This window comes from Dendrobates tinctorius, unplaced genomic scaffold (genome assembly GCF_039654945.1).
Source record: "Dendrobates tinctorius isolate UK_male_01 unplaced genomic scaffold, ASM3965494v1 ptg000351l, whole genome shotgun sequence".
Classification (NCBI taxonomy): Eukaryota; Metazoa; Chordata; class Amphibia; order Anura; family Dendrobatidae; genus Dendrobates; species Dendrobates tinctorius.
In genome coordinates, this window is record NW_027362017.1 from 2,986,571 (window position 1) to 3,005,316 (window position 18,746).

General features: G+C 44.6%; 1 protein-coding gene across 1 annotated transcript in view; it reads left to right on the forward strand.

The window, feature by feature from the left end:
* The window catches only part of C3 (complement C3), an 89,253-nt gene that overhangs the window by 57,728 nt on the left and 12,779 nt on the right, over window positions 1–18,746 (forward strand). The window contains exons 36-39 of the mRNA XM_073562453.1: window positions 358–463; window positions 10,905–10,994; window positions 12,206–12,292; window positions 12,442–12,525. Of these exons, the coding sequence (XP_073418554.1) occupies window positions 358–463; window positions 10,905–10,994; window positions 12,206–12,292; window positions 12,442–12,525 (367 nt within the window). The remainder of the gene's footprint in view (window positions 1–357; window positions 464–10,904; window positions 10,995–12,205; window positions 12,293–12,441; window positions 12,526–18,746) is intronic.

Consider the following 18,746-nt stretch of genomic DNA (forward strand, 5'->3'; position numbering starts at 1 on the left):
AATGGCCCCAAAGGTAGAGCAGAAGACAATCTGAAGCCGCATTTAGTGCCAGTCACCTGGAGCTAGGGTTCTATTCCTTATGGGTCTTCAAATTTTGAAAGTGGGCCAGTATTTCAACACACCTTCCATTATTATTGTACATGGTCAGAATTGTCTGTGGACAGTTTTACGTTTCATGCAGAATATACTTTCTAGATCTTCTGGAGACAATGAGATATTAAAACTACTTGTTCAAGTCAGTGATGATCCTATAAAATATTTTGCATGTCGTATTCATCAGGAAAAAGAACTCGATGTCAGTTGATTTTCAATCGTTGCTCAATGATCTACTGACTTTTCGTCTCTCATTTTGGACAGATTTCACATAAACGAGAAGAATGCATCAAGTTCACTGCCAAACAGATCTTTAAAGTTGGCCTCATTCAACCGGCATCTGTCACTGTCTATGACTATTACACCCCTGGTAGGTGACGAAGAAGACTTTGATCTAATAAAAACAATATCCCTATTTACGTAGTTACAATCCATAGGACACATTACAGAGAAAATAATATTCAACAATTTATACGAGGATCGAGAGTCCCGCTCGTAAGAGCTTACGATCTGTGACAAAATGGGAATTACAAAAAAGACATAAAAAGTGGCCTATACAGTGTCCAAGTCTGTACAGACCCCAGAGCATAATACACAGGGTGCTAAACAAGAAAATTACTGCTCACATTTGGGCTTACCTGTCTGGCTACTTTTGGAGCCCCTTTTCTGGCCCTTGGCTATGTTCAGCCTCTTTGCTTCAGCACAACATTCTCTTTGGGTATTTTCACGCTTTGCCAAGGATTCTGGTGCTGAGCGGGTCTCCGACATCATAGCTCACATTGTCAGAAGCTTACTCGGCCACAAAAACCCCAGAGCAGAGTGAAGATGCCCAAAGAGGACAGAAAAGAGACCGGATAGAACTGGACAGGCAGGAAAATGGCTAATTGAGTATAATTATTTCACCCCCTTGCCTGGTCCTCAGGAAAATGGCTGCCAACGTCGAAATGACTTGCTACTCTAATATGAGGTGTTACGAGGTGCATGGAGTGTGTGTGGGAAGCTGTTGAAAGAAGAGACCTGGTTTTAAAGAGAAACTGACAGCCGGTTTTTGATAAGTAATATGATAGCACTATGATGAAAGGAAAGACAGCCTGATTCCAGGGATGTGTCACTTACTAGGCAATGTTTTGAGGCTTCGTTATAATCAGCGTTTTATTAGCAGGAGATTATCATGAGAGGACTAGGTGTCTCATGCTTCCTAGACCAACCAGTCCTCCAGCACTGATTAGCATTAGCTTTCTATAAATATACAATAAGTGGTGTGGGTGGGGTTATACACAGCTCAGCATTCTGAGCTCTGCTAGACTTGCAGCAGGTCACAATTCAATGCGCACGTGCACAATATGTACGCAATCTGCGATCTTCACAGCAAAGAATGTGTACAGCAAGTCGAGGAAGGGTGGAGTGACGGAACAGAGGCAATGCCCATCGGACCAGACCAAACAGATTAACATACAACACGGGACAAATAAAAAAAGGTTTTTATGGGTGATACATGGGGAGTCAGGGGATATCAGAAGTAGTTGTGGAATGCATAGCTGACACTCAATTAAATTATATTTTTATCTAGTAGGGCAAAAATATGGTGACAGGTTCCGTTTAACAGTAAGGATCTCCTCGCAGAGAGGTAACAGCCAAAAAGGAAATGCAACAATTATACGTTATAACTAGTGGTTAAGTAGAAAGTCTCTTGTTAACAGTTTCACTTATTGTGGCTTCACAGCTCGTCACTTGTTGGAGGTCCCGAGGGTAGAGAAACGCCGGTGGCGGTCAACGTGGCATCTTCTGGCATTCCCGCCCTATACATGATCCTATTTCCAGTTTTGCCCGCTAAGCCCCTAGTCCATATAACTGCAGGGCAAAAGGATAAAGCTCTCCGCAAAGTTCAATTGGGCACGTGTCAAATACAATGGGCAATACAAATACTGTTTTTGGCCGGTCGTGTTCTGCCATTGGCACCTGGCAGTACCCACTAGCCAGATCCAGGGTGGAAAAATACTTTGCCCGTCCCAGGGCAGAGAGGGATTTCTCAATTCGGGACAACGGATAAGAGTCTCGCACTGTGCAAGCGTTCAGCTGTCTATAATCGACACAGAACCGCAGAGTCCCATCCTTTTTCCAAACCAGCACAATGGGGGCCGTCCACGGACTCTGACTCTCCCGTATCAATCCACTTTGCAGCATGTGAGCCAGCATTTTCTTCACCTCTTTGTACATCTGGGGAGCTATTTGACGGTCTCTCTCTGGGACTGGTGCGGCATTCCCAGTAGGAATTTCATGAGTGGTGGTCTGAGTGCAACAAAGTCATCTTCAAGGCGGGTAGAGACCTCCTGATAGCGCTCCAGTAGCTCCTCTAATTGCTGGACTTGTTGAGGTGATAGTCCCTTCAGTTCTGCCCACATCCACTCTAAAATTCTACGACCCTCTCTTTTTCTACCAGACGAAGACTCCGGTGTGGCTGTAAATGCTAGAGTCCAGGGATCCCCTTGCACAACATACATAGTAACATAGTAACATAGTAATTAAGGTTGAAGGGAGACTTTAAGTCCATCTAGTTCAACCCATATCCTATCCTAACTTGCCCTAACATGTTGATCCAGAGGAAGGCAAAAAAACCCCATGTGGCAACAGTAAGCTTCACATTGGGGAAAAAAATTCCTTCCCGACTCCACATACGGCAATCAGACTAGCTCCCTGGATCAACGCAATATTAAGGAGACTAGTGTATATACCCTGTAATATTATACTTTTCAAGAAAGGCATCCAGTCCCTTCTTAAATTTTAGTAGTGAATCACTCATTACAACATCACATGGCAGAGAGTTCCATAGACTCACTGATCTTACAGTAAAGAATCCGCGTCTGTGAGTATGCTTAAACCTTCTTTCCTCCAGACGTAGAGGATGCCCCCTTGTCCCCGTCACAGGTCTAAGAGTAAAAAGATCATTAGAAAGGTCTTTGTATTGTCCCCACATATATTTATACATTGTAATAAGATCACCCCTAAGCCTTCGATTCTCCAAACTAAATAACCCCAAGTGTAATAACCTGTCTTGGTATTGCAGACTCCCTAGTTCCCTAATAACCTTGGTCGCTCTTCTCTGCACCCGCTCCAGTTCAGCTATGTCTTTCTTATACACCGGAGACCAGAACTGTACACAGTATTCTAAGTGTGGTCGCACTAGTGACTTATATAGAGGTAAAATTATGTTCTCCTCATGAGCATCTATGCCTCTTTTAATGCATCCCATTATTTTATTTGCCTTTGCAGCAGCTGCTTGACTCTGGCCACTAAATGTGAGTGTGTCGTCCACCCATACACCCAGGTCTTTTTCAGTGACTGTTTTGCCCAGTGTTTTACAATTAAGCACATAATTATACAACTTGTTCGTTCTACCCAAGTGTATGACCTTACATTTATCCCCATTAAAGCTCATTTGCCATTTATCAGCCCAAGCTTCTAGTTTACATAAATCCTCCTGTAATATAAAATTGTCCTCCTCTGTATTAATTACCCTGCAGAGTTTAGTGTCATCTGCAAATATTGAAATTCTACTCTCTATGCCCCCTACAAGGTCATTAATAAATATGTTAAAAAGAAGCGGGCCCAAAACTGACCCCTTTGGTACCCCACTGCTAACCGTGACCCAGTCCGAGTGTGCTCCATTAATAACCACCCTTTGTTTCCTATCCCTGAGCCAGCTCTTAACCCACCTACACATATTTTCCCCTATCCCCATTGTTCTCATTTTATGTATCAACCTTTTGTGTGGCACCGTATCAAAAGCTTTTGAAAAGTCCATGTACACCACGTCCACTGCATTCCCTTGGTCCAGTCCGGAACTTACCTCTTCATAAAAGCTTATCAGATTAGTCTGACAGGAACGGTCTCTTGTAAACCCATGTTGATATTGGGTCATAAGGTTATTCTTCTCCAGATACTCCAGTATAGTATCTCTTAGAAAACCCTCCAGGATTTTACCCACAGTTGAGGTTAAACTTACAGGCCTATAATTTCCAAGTTCAGTTTTTGTCCCCTTTTTGAATATTGGCACCACATTTGCTATACGCCAGTCCTGTGGCACAGACCCTGTTATTATGGAATCTTTAAAGATTAAAAATAGTGGTCTATCAATGACTGTGCTTAATTCCTGCAGTACTCGGGGGTGTATCCCATCCGGGCCCGGGGATTTGTCAATTTTAGTGATTTGTAGACGCCGCCGTACTTCCTGCTGGGTTAAGCAGGTGACATTTAATGGAGAATTTTATCCCTGATCATGTTATCCATCATGGGATTTTCTTGTGTAAATACTGTTGAAAAAAAGTCATTTAGCATATTGGCTTTTTCCTCATCCTCATCCACCATTTCACCCAGACTATTTTTAAGGGGACCAACACTATCATTTTTTAGCTTCTTACTATTTATGTAGTTAAAGAATATTTTGGGATTATTTTTACTTTCTCTGGCAATGAGTCTCTCTGTCTCAATCTTTGCTGTCTTGATTTGCTTTTTACAGAATTTATTTAATCTTCTGTATTTATTTAATGCCTCATCACTACCTACTTGCTATAATTCTCTAAATGCTTTATTTTTATCTCTTATTGCGCCCCTTACAGCTGTATTTAGCCATAGTGGTTTCCTCCTATTTCTCGCATGTTTATTCCCATACGGTATATATTGTGCACAGATCCTATTCAGGACGCTAATAAACATCTCCCATTTTCTTTGTGTATTTTTATGTCTCAGGATATCGTCCCAGTTAATTGCACCAAGATCATCTCTCATCCGTTGGAAATTTGCTTTCCTGAAGTTTAGTGTCCTTGTAACCCCTCTACTACACATCTTATTAAAGGATACATGAAAACTTATTAATTTGTGATCACTATTACCCAAGTGACCCCCAACCCTTACATTTGATATGCGGTCTGGCCTGTTGGATAATATTAGGTCTAGCAGTGCCCCCCCTCTTGTTGGGTCCTGAACCAGTTGTGAAAGGTAATTGTCTCTCATAGTAGTCAAAAACCTATTACCTTTGCTGGAACTGCAGGTTTCGGTTCCCCAATGTATTTCAGGGTAGTTGAAGTCCCCCATAATAATGACTTCTCCTTGAGTCGCTGCTTCATCTATTTGCTTTATGAGGATATTCTCTGTAGCTTCCATTATTTTTGGAGATTTATAACAAACCCCTATCAGTAATTTATTATTTTTCCCCCCTCCCCTTATCTCTACCCACAGGGACTCTACATTTTCATTAGATTCATATATATTATCACGAAGGATGGGTTTTAAGGATGATTTTACATATAAACATACGCCTCCCCCTCGCTTATTTGTACGGTCATTTCTGAACAGACTATAGCCCTGTAAATTATCCCCCGGTCATGGCTCTCATCCAGCCATGTCTCAGATATCCCCACCATGTCATAATTATGTTCCAACAACATTAACTCCAATTCCTCCATTTTGTTGGCGAGACTTCTGGCATTAGTATACATGCACTTTATGTATCTCTCTGTACCTCTATTCTTTCTTAAATTATTAACTGTTCTAACCCCACCCCCCATGCCACCCCCACCCCCAATGTCATTATTTGTGCCCAGGTCTCTATCTGCACTGTCTTCCCCTCCTATAAAAGGAATACCCTCCCCCCCGTCCCTAGTTTAAACACTCCTCCAACCTTCTAGCCATTTTCTCCCCCAGCACAGCTGCACCCTCCCCATTGAGGTGCAGCCCGTCCCTAGCGTAGAACCTGTAGCCAACTGAGAAGTCGGCCCAGTTCTGCAGGAACCCAAATCCCTCCTTCCTACACCAATTCCTGAGCCACTTATTAACCTCCCTAATCTCCCGTTGCCTCTCTGGCGTGGCACGTGGTACAGGAAGTATTTCCGAAAATACCACCTTGGAGGTCCTTGCTTTAAGCTTACAGCCTAATTCCCTGAAATCATCTTTAAGGACCTTCCACCTACCTCTAACTTTGTCATTTGTGCCAATGTGCACCATGACCGCTGGATCCTCACCAGCCCCTCCCAGTAATCTGTCAACCCGATCAGCGATGTGTCGGACTCGAGCGCCAGGTAGGCAGCACACCGTTCGACGATCCCTGTCTTTGTGACAGATTGCCCTATCTGTTCCCCTAATAATTGAGTCTCCCACTACCAGAACCTGTCTGGCCTGCCCTGCTCTCCTATTTCCCCCTTACTGGAGCAGACACTCCTCCGGCTTTCAGAGGACATGCCTTGCTGCAGTAGTGCTACTCCTGCACTAACACTCCCCTCATCTGCCAACTTTGCAAACTTATTGGGGTGTGCCAGATCAGGACTAGCCTCCCTGGTGCTCTTCCCTCTACCCCGCCTTCTAACTGTCACCCAGCTAGCTGCTTCACTGTCCTGCAGCTCCAACCTAGCATCCCCCCCTCATCTATCCCATTGAGCGTCTGCTCAGTGAGCAGAAGACTCCTTTCCATATTGTCTATGGATCTCAGTGTTGCCAGCTGCACATTTAGATCCAGTATCTGGGCTTCCAAATGCACAACGTGCTCACATCTCGCACAGCAGTATGCACCCTCGACCGGCTGGTCAAGGACTGCATACATGCGGCAAGACGTGCACTGGATTGCATTGGCAATAGTGGAGCACATCCTAATGGGGATTGCACCAGACAATAAGATAAGCAAAAATAAATAAAAAAAAAAAAAGTATTACTATAACAGCAATTCAGTAAGACCTCCCTTGGAAACTCTCTGAATCTAAAGTCACTGAATTTCAAGGTTCGCACTTACACTCAGGTCACACTCAGCTCGTTCACACTCGCTCAGGAAGAAGATTTAAAAGAGTTTTTTTTTTTGTTTTTTTTTTCCCCTTTTACCAGTACACCACCTTGCTGCTCAATGCACTTCCAACGGCCAGTTGAACTACTTCGGGTGGCATTAACTTCTCCGGCATGCCCAGGATTTAGGCCACTTCGCTCTTAGGTAGAAGGGTGAGACTTTCGGTCCCCAAATTGACACACTGCACTGCAACATTGCCGTCTCGAACTGTGGCTAGGGTCTGAGCGATGAGCAATACAAGGGGTATTTGATCCACTGCCGTTGGCTCGATTTGCACTTCCGCCCCTTCCAGAGGAGTACATGCTCACATTGGCAATGTGAACACTGTCTGGCTAGGCGGTAAGGTAATTTTTGCAGCCGCCAGTACCATCACTTTCCCAAAGACTTTTCCTTCTCCTGACGTTTCCTGGGCTTGAGCTGCTTGAATTAGCTTCTGGAACATCTTCCGTTGAGGGGCTTGTATTCTCCATTGGTTTAAGAAAGGTTCCTGAGGCTCACTAATTAAAATTTGTCCCATTTGCTTCAGCATATTCATTCCCAGAGTCATTACGGGTCCACGACCGGCATCTCCTATCACCAACACGACCCCCTTACGGCCTTCATCCTTCCCACATACTTTAATCTCCATCCAGACCGCTCCTGCAACTGGAATGGACAACTGGTTGGTCGCTGTTAATCTTATTACGGGTCCCCACTCTGGCCATAAGACCTCTGGAAAGTGTCGACTGAAGTAGACTTCCGGCAGAGTAGCCACTTGTGACCCGGTGTTGATCAGACAGTGAACAGCCCACCCATTCACCTCTGCCCAGACTGTAGGGCTCACAGAAGCTATATTTTCAGGACTTCCTTCCTCCTTCTTCTGCCTCTCCAGCTCCAGGCTGCATCCCCTAGTCCACTAGTTTAACGGCTGCCTTGGTGGGAGCCGTCTCTGACTCACACAGCCTCAAACATAATGTCCTGTCTTCCCACAATTGAAACATATCAGTCCTTCTTCGGCATTAAGGGTTCTCACTCCCTGATGGGGCCCAGTAGTAAGCCGAGATCCAGTATCACTTCCGTCTTTGATTGAGGGGACTTCTCTCTGTGGCTCTTAAGTCAGAACAGGGTCTCTCCTGAGACTGGACCATTCTTTCCGCATCTCTTGTATCTCTTTCTGGATCTCTTGAGCCCACTCCGGCTCCGCTGCAGGCAGGGTAGGTACTCCATTGCTACGGACCATCCCTACTAGGGCCACCAACCCCTGCTCCTGCTCTCTTACGCAAGCTTCCGTTCCACCTCTAAGAAGGTCATACGTGGGCTATCACGCAAGTGTTCTCGCAATGCCTGTTTCAGCGGAGCATCCCTAAGACCCAACATAAACTGATCCCTCAAAATTCTGTCAGGAGGCCCCACTCCCATAGTTTCCACATGTTCCCTTTTGGTAATGTGCACATGCACCTCTTGCAACGCATTGATATATTGCATAACTGTCTCTTCCTCTCACTGAATGCGACCAAATAAATGCATTCGCAACTCTCCAACTCTCTCCCGGTGCATCTCCTCCAAAACCTGCATTACCTTGTCCAACGTATCCCGCTCGTGTGGAGTGCGGAACATCAAGCCTCACAGTCCAGTGCCATTAACACTATCTCCGCCTGTAACGCAGGAGTCATGGAGTGCATTTGCAGCATGCTCTTAACCCGTTCAGTCCAATCCCACAGCATCATGTTATCTCCCGTGAACTTCGGGAGGTTACTTAGCATTGCCCCTAACGGTAAACTGGACCTGGGGGTACCCATAGCGGACTGGTCTGCAGCATCTGTGTCCGCAGACTGCATCCTGCCAACTACACCAAATGTAATAACCAGGTACTTACTGGGATGCAGTAACACAAATGCTGCAGAACAGAGTTTAACTCTATTAAATCTCCTAACAGTAAGGATCTCCTCGCAGGGATATAACAAGAAAAAAGGAAATGCAGCAGTTAAACGTTATAACGAGTGGTTAAGTAGACAGTCTTTTAACAGTTTCACTTATCATGGCTTCACAACTCGTCACTTGCTGGAGGTCCAGAGGGTAATGGAACACTGGTGACGGTCGACGTGGTGTCTTCAGGCGTTCCCGCCCTATACACGATCCTACTTCTGGCAGCAGCGGGAGGTCTCTGGTTTTGCCCACTGAGCCCCTAGTGCATATAACTGTGGAGCAAAAGGATAAAGCTCTCCACAAAGTTCAACTCGGCACGCGTCTCTCTGAGCAGCCGCCGTCACCTAAATAGCTGCTCTGCATGGCTCCGCTCAGCGTGCGCTCCTCTGTGTGTCAGCCGACACCCGGACGTCTGCGCTGCACTGCTCTATGTGGCGCTCGTTACCTTGCATGCCTGCCGATATCAGTAAGTCCCTCACGCAGCCGCTCCGTCTCTGCACGCTGTATAAGGCTGGTTTCACACTTGCGTTTTTTTGCGCTTTTTTTTGCGCAAAAAAAGCATGTGTTTTTTTTTCCTATTCTTTACATGGCTGCGCATTACATGTATTTGTACGCGTTTGTATGCGCATGCGTTTTTTTGTAGTGTGCGCTCGGGCGCACAAAATGCATCCTGTTGTATTTTTTGTGCGTCCGACTTATCCCAAAAAAGTGCATGCGCGCGCAATGTGTTTTTTTTTCACCTAACCACCCATTATAGTCTATGGGTGCGCTGACGTGCGCATGGTAATGTGACGGTGACGTGCGCATGGTGACGTGCGCAAAAAAAGCATGCGTTTTTTTTTAAAAACGCGCGCAAAGACGCAAAAAACGCACAAAAGCGCATGATGCGTTTTTATGTGCGTTTGCACTGCGCACGGTGTGCAGCGCAAAAAAACGCAAGTGTGAAAGTAGCCTTAGCCTGTATAAGCTTCAGCCATGCATGTTTGAATCTACAATGTTTCGGTGAAAATCATGGTTTAAAATGACCAAGCCACATTGAAGACAAGTCTAAAAGACGAATCCGTAGCAGCTTCTCTCCGCGAGCTCCCTTGAGTGACTAATCACTCTCTATGTACATTCATAAAGAGAGTCAGTCATCATCAGCAGATGGTGAGAAGCCACAGGGGACCGGCCTTTTCGACTAGTATTCACCAGCTGGTTTTTAAAGTATGTTTTCCTATCAAATATATAGATGACTGAAAACATACAGCCGGTGTATGATACAGGTTGCCTGTGGTTAAAGCAGCATGTGTCCATTGTCAGGTTCCCTTTAAAACTTTAGACATTGTTAATTAACCTAAGTGTTTTGGGTAGTGCATACCGGAAAGCTGGTGCAGCACAAGAAAAGTCTTGTAGATTGAAATAGAAGATTTAGGACTATGAAGAATGTTGGATTTAGATCTTTAGCAGAATAAAGAGCACAGTTAAGAAGGTAGACAGAGATAACGGTGGAGACGTAAGGTGGGGCAGAACTGCTTAGAGCTTTGTTGTTGAGAGTGATATGTCTCAAGTGTATTCTGTAGCGGATGGGCAGCTATGTTAGAAAAAGCACAAGAGGAGGCATCAGTGTAGCGTCTTAACAGAGATCTGACTCAGATTGGAGAGGAGAGAGTATACAAAGGGGAAGACTGATTAGACGTACCTTACAACAATCAGGATGAGAATGAATCCGATCAATGAGTTTTTGTTGTTATGGTAAGAGAAGGGCAGTTTCTTGTATTGTTTTTAAGGTGCAATGGACAAGAGCATGCGAGAGATTGGGTATATGGAGAGAAGGAAAGATTGCAATCAAGTACTGTACAAGAACAAAACAGACGGAGGGCTGCTCTGGAGTTAATGCAGTGCCACAAACTGAGAAATATTAGGAAGTTCAGGTCACTTACTGTATAAAAAGAGACATAAGAAGCTCAATTTCAGAAAAGAAAATTTCACTGCCAGCTAAAGAAAGAACATGAGGTTGAAGAAGGCAAACAGACAATTGCTGATATGTGAGTGTTATATATGTATATTAATTCATATTTTACTTTTCTCACCTTTGTAGAAAATCGCTGCACTAAATTTTACCATGTGGATAAGAACAGCAAGTTATTGGGCAAGATCTGTCAAAATGATGTGTGTCGGTGTGCGGAGGGTAAGTTCCCAAACAGCTAATGTACAAAATAAGCTACAACAGAAGCAAAGGTTTAAGAAACTAAAATTCTACTTACCATAAGTGAGGTATATTCACATCATCACATTGGATGGACATTGCCTGTGAATTTTCGCAGGGCAAATGGGAAGAACCGGACAAAGAGCCAGAATTGGCACATCTAATAGATGCGCCCTTTCTAGGTCGGCTGTGGACTGTTAGTTTTAGGCTGGGGGGGGGGCTATATCCATGGCCCCTTACCAGCCTGAGAATACCAGCCCCCAGCTGTCTGTTTTAGCTTGGCTGGTTGTCAAAAATTGGGGAACCCCACATTTTTTTATTTATTTAAATAATTATAATAAACACATGGGGACTCCTCTATTCTTGATAACGAGCCATGCTAAAGCTGACAGCTGAGAGTTGCAGCCCGCAGCTGTGAATTTTTCAAGGCTGGTTATCAAAAATACAGGGGAACTCACGAGGGTTTTTAAATTTGTTTATTTATAGCTTAGGCATCAGCTGATGAATACTCCCATCAGCTGCCATCTGCTCTTGCTGTTGTCAGCGTCAGCAGGCATAGGCTGGTGGGAGTAGTACTCCTATCAGATGACGCTTCTGTGACTGGAGGTAAACTTTTTAAACTTGTCATTTAACAGTGTGAGAGCCACAGCGCTTTGACCGGTGGTAATAATCTTACCACCGATCAGACCAAAAGATGTTTCTCGCGCTATCATGCAGATGACAGTGCAAGAAACACCCGGTGTTCAGGGTGGCGATCCTGAACAGTAACACGGACTTCCTGCAGAAATACGTGTTTGGGGTCCGTGCTCGAATAGTAGGTGTTCGGTATGGACACCAAACTTTACTGTTTGGATTCACCCATCTCTAGTGTTAACTTCAAGCAATGACGACCTAATCACTAGGCTCACCATTGATCCAAAGAATAGCCATCATTCAGGAAAGGGGCAATATTTGTAGTCACTCTCTGTGGTCAATACTTAATCCCCTTGATAAACAAATTAAAGGAATTCTCCACAAAAACTTAGAACAACACAAAGTACTGAGATTATAGCAAAAATACTTGCACTGATTGATGAAAGGGATTCCGGAGCACAGGATGGGTGGGCTTTGAGGTAGACAAAAATCTAATTTTTGTTGTTTGACTTTGAAACATCATGAAATTATTATTTTTTTTATTGTATTTTGTCTTTTAGAGAATTGTTTCTTGAAGCAACAGCTGGAAGGGCAAATAGATGCTCAAGGACGATATGAGAGAGCATGTGCATCGGGAGTGGACTATGGTGAGGAGCACACACTTCTGAGTACACACATCAATGCAGTTCACCTTGGTTTCTCTGTTGGCCGTCACCCGTTGGCTACTTGTTGGAATAAATGCCAGACGCTCACTAATCCATCCATTATACCTTTTTTATGTTATTTCCTGCTATAGTTTACAAGACGCGCCTGGACGAAATACAAGAGAATGATAACTATGATAATTACGTGATGACGATAATCAGCGTCATTAAGGAAGGTAAATATTAAGCATTATTATTGTTCTTTTATTTCTTTACCTTTATTCTTTGGGTTAGACCGATTATGGCAACAATTCTACTTTTTTATATGAAAAATACTTTTTAACAAATATCTTTTTTTTTACTTTTTAATCTGACAAATAGAAATTTGTATTTTTCTGTTACTAGAGCTTCCAATTTTTTAGATGGAAAGAGTTGACACTTTACCATTTTCGAACATGACATTTTGGACACTTTTTCTGTGTTTTTTGGGAGGTGGAATGAATAAGATGCAGAAATTCTAGCACTGTTGTCTATTTTCTAACTCATTTTATAGTGATTTTTTTTTTTTGTGGGGAAAAAAACCCTGATAATTGTATTACCCAGTTCATTGTGTAGTACATGGGCCAACTGGGGGGGGGGGTGGTCCCTTTCGGCTGCGAGACAGACTGGAGACAGACACAGGAATCTGTTCAATAAGGTGCCAACTTTATTGGGTGTTCTCCTGACCTCCACGACATGCACGACAGCTTCTGCCCCTAGGCCCGTGTAGCCGTCACTTCCTGCTGTTACTATTGGCAAAGCTTCTCCGGGTTCCTTCACTGTGGCTGTCGTAAGGCCCATGGCCACAGCGCTTCCCTCTGGCTAAGTCTGTCTGCTGTACACTTACTCACTCTTTGGCTTAAAGCCGTCCGGTACCCAAACCTTCCGTTAGTCACTGCCGTCCTCTCCTGCGGCAGTCCTCTCAGGGCCACCCCCCTCTCCAAGTAACTGTCTCTGTTTCTCCTCTGTCCCTCCTGAGTTTCTCCTTTGTCCATCCTCTCCTGAGGTCTTCTCACGTCTCTCTTCCTCCTGGGTGTCTTCCCTACCCCTTGAACTCTCCTTCCTTATATCTCCTCCTTCTGGATATCCCCTTCCCAGTCCTGTAACTCCACCCACCATGACTATACAGTTTCTATAGCCTAAAGCCTGCTGTTGAGTCCTTTTCTCACTGCTCCCTGTCTCCATCTTGTGGTCAAAACCCGGTACTATGTCATCCTGTACTAATTTCCAGCTGTTAACCATACACATATAGTTATTAAGGTTGAAGGAAGACTTTAAGTCCATCTAGTTCAACCCATATCCTATCCTAACCTGCCCTAACATGTTGATCCAGAGGAAGGCAAAAAAAACCCATGTGGCAAACAGTAAGCTTCACATTGGGGAAAAAAATTCCTTCCTGACTCCACATACGGCAATCAGACTAGCTCCCTGGATCAAGGCAATATTAAGGAAACTAGTGTATATACCCTGTTACATTATACTTTTCAAGAAAGGCATCCAGTCCCTTCTTAAATTTTAGTAGGGAATCACTCATTACAACATCATATGGCAGAGTTCCATAGTCTCACTGCTCTTACAGTAAAGAATCTGTGAGTATGCTTAAACCTTCTTTCCTCCAGATGTAGAGGGTGCCCCCTTGTCCCCGTCACAGGTCTAAGAGTAAAAAGATCATTAGAAAGGTCTTTGTACTGTCCCCGCATATATTTATACATTGTAATAAGATCACCCCTAAGCCTTCGATTCTCCAAACTAAATAACCCCAAGTGTAATAACCTGTCTTGGTATTGCAGACACCCCAGTTCCCTAATAACCTTGGTCGCTCTTCTCTGCACCCGCTCCAGTTCAGCTATGTCTTTCTTATACACCGGAGACCAGAACTGTACACAGTATTCTAAGTGTGGTCGCACTAGTGACTTATATAGAGGTAAAATTATGTTCTCCTCATGAGCATCTATGCCTCTATTAATGCATCCCATTATTTTATTTGCCTTTGCAGCAGCTGCCTGACACTGGCCACTAAATGTGAGTTTGTCGTCCACCCATACACCCAGGTCTTTTTCAGTGACAGTTTTGCCCAGTGTTTTAAAATTAAGCACATAATTATACATCTTGTTCGTTCTACCCAAGTGCATGACCTTACATTTATCCCCATTAAAGCTCATTTGCCATTTATCAGCCCAAGCTTCTAGTTTAGATAAATCCTCCTGCAATACAAAATTGTCCTCTTCTGTATTGATTACCCTGCAGAGTTTAGTGTCATCTGCAAATATTGAAATTATACTCTCTATGCCCCCTGCAAGATCATTAATAAATGTTACAAAGAAGCGGGCCCAATACTGACCCCGGTGGTACCCCACTGCTAACCGTGACCTAGTCCCAGTGTGCTCCATTAGTAACCACCCTTTGTTTCCTATCCCTGAGCCAGCTCTTAACCCACTTACACATATTTTCCCCTATCCCCATTGTTCTCATTTTATGTATCAACATTTTGTGTGGCACCGTATCAAAAGCTTTTGAAAAATCCATGTACACCACGTCCACTGCATTCCCTTGGTCCAGTCCGGAACTTACCTCTTCATAAAAGTTTATCAGATTAGTCTGACAGGAACGGTCTCTTGTAAACCCATGTTGATATTGGGTCATGAGGTTATTCTTCTTCAGATACTCCAGTATAGTATCTCTTAGAAAACCCTCCAGGATTTTACATACAGTTGAGGTTAAACTTACTGGCCTATAATTTCCAAGTTCAGTTTTTGTCCCCTTTTTGAATATTGGCACCACATTTGCCATACGCCAGTCCTGTGGCACAAACCCTGTTATTATGGAATCTTTAAAGATTAAAAATAATAGTCTATCTATGACTGTGCTTAATTCCTGCAGTACTCGGGGGTGTATCTCATCCGGGCCCGGAGATTTGTCAATTTTAGTGATTTTTAGACGCCGCCGTACTTCCTGCTGGGTTAAGCAGGTGACATTTAATGGAGACTTTTTATCCCTGATCATGTTATCCATCATGGGATTTTCCTGTGTAAATACTGTTGAAAAAAAGTCATTTAACATTTTGGCTTTTTCCTCATCTCCATCCACCATTTCACCTAGTCTATTTTTAAGGGGACCAACACTATCATGTTTTAGCTTCTTAGTATTTATGTAGTTAAGGCATATTTTGGGTTTATTTTTACTTTCTCTGGCAATGAGTCTCTCTGTCTCAGTCTTTGCTGTCTTGATTTGCTTTTTACAGATTTTATTTAAATTTTCTGTATTTATTTAATGCCTCATCACTACCTACTTGCTTTAATTCTCTAAATGCTTTATTTTTATCTCTTATTGCACCCCTTACAGCTCTATTTAGCCATAGTGGTTTCCTCCTATTTCTAGCATGTTTATTCCCATACGGTATATATTGTGCACAGGTCCTATTCAGGATGGTAAAAAAGTCTCCCATTTTCTTTGTGTATTTTTATGTCTCAGGATATCGTCCCAGTTAATTGCACCAAGATCATCTCTCATCCGTTGGAAATTTGCCTTCCTGAAGTTTAGTGTCCTTGTAACCCCTCTACTACACATCTTATTAAAGGACACCTGATAACTTATTAATTTGTGATCCCTATTACCCAAGTGACCCTCAACCCTTACATTTGATATGCGGTCTGGCCTGTTGGTTAATATTAGGTCTAGCAGTGCCCCCCCTCTTGTTGGGTCCTGAACCAATTGTGAAAGGTAATTGTCTCTCATAGTTGTCAGAAACCCATTGCCTTTGCTGGAACTGCAGGTTTCGGTTCCCCAATGTATTTCAGGGTAGTTGAAGTCCCCCATAATAATGACTTCTCCTTGAGTCGCAGCTTCATCTATTTGCTTTATGAGGATATTCTCTGTTGCTTCCATTATTTTTGGAGACTTATAACAAACCCCTATTAGTGATTTATTATTTTTTCCCCCTCCCCTTATCTCCACCCACAGGGACTCTACATTTTCATTAGATTCATGATTTTACATATAAACACATGCCTCCCCCTCGCTTATTTGTACGGTCATTTCTGATCAGACTATAGCCCTGTAAATTAACCGCCCAGTCGTGGCTCTCGTCCAGCCATGTCTCAGATATCCCCACCATGTCATAATTATGTTCCAACAACATTAACTGCAATTCCTCCATTTTGTTGGCGAGGCTTCTGGCATTAGTATATGTGGCGCCCCTGAGGGTTCAGTCGCCACAGAGGTACTGCACCTCCTCCTGAGGTGTGGTATCCCACTATCCAGGTAAGGTGGAGTCACCTGACCACACTCCAGCACCTGCACCCCACACCACAAAGTAGTGTAGCAAAGCACCTTCATAGGCTCCCTGCTTGGAGTATAGCAAAGCACCCCTTGGTGGTTCCCTGCTTGGAACACGAAACGTGCTGGGAGGTGGGTGGAGTTTAGTTTACATAAAAGAGCGGGAAGAGTTGAGTGAGTCGTTCAGTCATTCATTCAGTCAGTGAGTGAGGATGTAGAAGGACAGAGTGTGAGACAGAGAAGATCCCCGGGAGAAGGATGGAAGAAGGAAGTGCTGCAGCAGGCCACAGTGATCTGGGTCTGCTGGCACAGGAAAGAGACAGAGAAAGGAAGCTTGATTCTCCATTGGGAAGAAGGATTAGCACGGAACGTAAGGAGAATAGAGGAACTAAGGAACAGGGTTGGAAGAGAGAACCCTTCCCAAGTTCACAGCGCAAGGCCGGGGTCCGGTCCCCAAGGTTATACGGATACTAATGGTCCTGCAGCAGACACCGGAGGAATAGAAGTAGTGACCACTTTATTCCCACCTAAGACTTGGGGGCACAACAGCAACATAATAGTGAGCCGGGACTTAGTAGCAAGGAGTCCCTGAAGCAGGCTACAGCTGTCTGCCTTACAAGTAGAGTTCATAGGAACATCTGACAGTAGGAACTCCAGTATAACTCAGTACTAGGAGTACTTCATTCAAAGGCGCAATAAGAAGGAGACGTTCAGAAAAGGCACATATGTTGGCGGAGTGTTGGAAAGGAGTACTTCATCTTGCCTGGAAGTTGGCTGAGCTCCTGACCCAGAGGACACGGCACTGATGCGGGCACCTGTACCTGCAACAGACTGTGAGTAAAGCTTTGGAACTACATGCCCTGGTGTCCTCCACTTATTCCTGCGCCAACCTGCCCAGCACTGCTACATCCCTTGCGCCTGACACTACACCATCTACCTGTCACTTCACCTACTCTGCTCTGGGAATACAGCCCTGCCTGTAGAGGGCTATATCATCATTGCTGCGCCACACCATCTGTCCCAGAGGATCTGTCTGCAGCGTCGGCTTACATCTCCATTGCCGAACACCACAGGTGGCGTCACGAATCACTTATAAACTTTCATCACCATACGCACACTGCAACAACTCCTTTTACAATGGGCACCCAGGGCCACAGGCCGGGTCCCAGCTGCCGTGACATCTCCCATTGAAGCTCATCGGGCCCGGTACTGAGTACCCCACAGCCCTGGGAGGGCGACCCATATGCATGTACTTTATGTATCTCTCTGTACCTCTATTCTTTCTTAAATTATTAACTGTTCTAACCCCACCCCCCATGCAACCCCCACCCCCAATTTCATTATTTGTGCCCAGGTCTCTATCTGCACTGTCTTCCCCTCTTATAAAAGGAACACCCTTCCCCCCAGTCCCTAGTTTAAACACTCCTACCGTCTAGCCATTTTCTCCCCCAGCACAGCTGCACCCTCCCCATTGAGGTGCAGCCCATCCCTAGCGTAGAACCTGTAGCCAACTGAGAAGTCGGCCCAGTTCTCCAGGAACCCAAACCCCTCCTTCCTACACCAATTCTTGAGCCACTTATTAATCTCCCTAATCTCCCATTGCCTCTCTGGCATGGCACGTGGTACAGGAAGTTTTTCCGAAAATACCACCTTGGAGGTCCTTGCTTTAAGCTTGCAGCCTAATTCCCTGAAATCATCTTTAAGGACCTTCCACCTACCTCTAACTTTGTGATTTGTGCCAATGTGCACCATGACCGCTGGATCCTCACCAGCCCCTCACAGTAATCTGTCAACCCGATCATCGATGTGTAGGACTCGAGCGCCAGGTAGGCAGCACACCATTCGACGATCCCTGTCTTTGTGACAGATTGCCCTATCTGTTCCCCTAATAATTGAGTCCCCCACTACCAGCACCTGTCTGGCCTGCCCTGCTCTCCTATTTCCCCCCTTAATGGAGCAGACACTCCTCCGGCTTTCAGAGGACATGCCTTGCTGCAGCAGTGCTACTCCTGCACTGACACTCCCCTCATCTGCCAACTTAGCAAACTTATTGGCGTGTGCCAGATCAGGACTAGCCTTCCTAATGCTCTTCCCTCTACCCCGCCTTCTAACTGTCACCCAGCTAGCTGCTTCACTGTCCTGC